At 29.5% G+C, this 2,102-nt stretch overlaps 1 protein-coding gene across 1 annotated transcript in view; it reads right to left on the bottom strand.

Annotated features, from left to right (window-relative positions):
- LOC108747282 (heat shock 70 kDa protein cognate 4) overlaps positions 1–2,102 on the bottom strand; it is a 5,348-nt gene that overhangs the window by 2,392 nt on the left and 854 nt on the right. Inside the window, exon 2 of the mRNA XM_018484665.1 lies at positions 1,261–1,508. Coding sequence (XP_018340167.1) covers positions 1,261–1,465 — 205 coding nt within the window. The 5' untranslated portion in view covers positions 1,466–1,508. The remainder of the gene's footprint in view (positions 1–1,260; positions 1,509–2,102) is intronic.

Raw genomic sequence — 2,102 nt, 5'->3', positions numbered from 1 at the left:
GTATGTATTTTAATTTAATATTTTTTAAATGTTATATATATATATATAATTATATACACAAGATTATCTGTATTGTTAATTGTGCATTAATGTTTATATACATATATATTTGTTCGTTGCATAAAGAATTAAATAAGCAACAAACAAGTCGCGTGAGTCATTATGATTTACAGTTCAACGTAAAATTTGGATGACATTGATAGCTGGCACATAAATTAGAATTACATAAAACTACAATGTATAGGTAAACGTCAGAGAGAAACACTCGGCTATAATGTTAAAGATAGATGATTGGAGGAAGGAGAAACATTGCATATATTACGAACGAATACATAACATGCGCGTCATGCAAGGTCACTGCAAGTAAAGCTGCAGTAAAACATGATTGAGATAAGTTAATTCCGAAGCACGGAAAGTTTCGTGTTCTATCGATCGAATAATCAAGGTCGAATAATTTAGAAATAACGTACAATTCATCTTAAAAAAAAGAAATCTATGTAAGGTTTTTGCAGTTTCATAAATTCGCCTCAAAATCGCAAAATATTGCTAAATAACTTGCCAAATTGCTTGTAAATATTTCAGCATCAACTTTTTGAAAATTTAAACATTTCAACAATTTCCACGAAAAAATTCAACCAATATGTCCTACAATTAGTATGATAATGAAGGATAATAAATTTTAAAATAATTGCACAAATTAAATAATACTAAAGTATGTAATGCGATAAAAAATTGAAATCGCTACTGATCAATTAAATATTCTCTCATATTTATAGCAACGGCTTTTCAAAAATTTAAACAAAACTTTCATATTTCAAAAAATCTGTAAAAAAATTCAATCAATATATATCATTTTTACAATCGATAACGAAGAATAATAACTCAACTTAATATTGAGACAATTCCGCTAGTATAATATTAAAGTAATACAATAGAGAATTAAAATCGCTATTGATTGATCAAATATTCACTCATATTTTAGCATCAGCTTCATTTAAAAAATTTAAACAAAAATTTTATATTTCAAAAAATCAATAAATTTAAGAGATTTAATGTATTTTGCAATTAATAATAAAAGATAATCAATTTAAGACTGAAACAATTTCACAATTAAATATTAAACTAATTGCGAAAGTCGAAATCAATAAAAATACGACGCAACAGATAAAGCATTCAACGGTCTTATCAGGTCACCTTCTAACGTAACTGCGACGCAACAGCGGTAAAAAACATCTTAGACGTAAAAAAACTCAGACTTACCGAAGATGGTGTTGCTAGGATTCATAGCAACCTGATTCTTCGCCGCATCGCCGATCAGCCTCTCGGTGTCGGTGAAGGCTACGTAGCTTGGTGTGGTCCGGTTACCCTGGTCATTAGCGATGATCTCAACTTTTCCATGCTGGAAGACACCCACACACGAATACGTGGTGCCCAGGTCGATTCCAACTGCCGGTGCTTTCGACATCGTTAGAGACCTCTCTTCTCTTTAACTGTTTCGACGGTAATCACTGAAATGTAACAACGTGATACATATTGTATTGTACGAGCGTTGCAATAAAAAAAAACCTTCGATTAACCTCGAGCGATCGAAGTTGCTCGAACTCGAGCGAATCCCAAACTGTGTTCCAAAATAATGACGCAATAAATGTTATACAGTGAGTACAAAAAGTATTCGTGCAGAGAAAATATTTTTTTAAAAAACTTTATTTTTAAAAATTAAATATTATCCAGCGAGAAATGAGTCATCAAATTGATGTCTAATTAATATCGATACGATGATTTCAACACCAATTTGACGTCGATTCAACGTTTAATTGATAATCATTTCTCTCTCTCTTGCTAGGTAATTAACAATTTATTCATAAAGTATAAAATAGACTATGTTTCTTAAAATTATATATACCAAAAAGATGTGTATTAATTATAGAAAATATATCATCTAAAAAATAAGCGAAAATTAAAAGTTCCATTGTGATGCTCAAAAAGTATTCCTACAGTCGAGAAATTTAGCTTATAAAATCAGAAATACATGCAAAGCTCATTTATATATTTTAGAACAGAATGTATTCATTGTATAAAATTGCTAATTAATTGTTTATTTT

Source organism: Trachymyrmex septentrionalis, unplaced genomic scaffold (assembly GCF_001594115.1).
Source record: "Trachymyrmex septentrionalis isolate Tsep2-gDNA-1 unplaced genomic scaffold, Tsep1.0 scaffold197, whole genome shotgun sequence".
Lineage (NCBI taxonomy): Eukaryota > Metazoa > Arthropoda > Insecta > Hymenoptera > Formicidae > Trachymyrmex > Trachymyrmex septentrionalis.
Note: the sequence above shows the minus strand (reverse complement) of the source record. Positions and strands in the feature narration are given on the sequence as shown.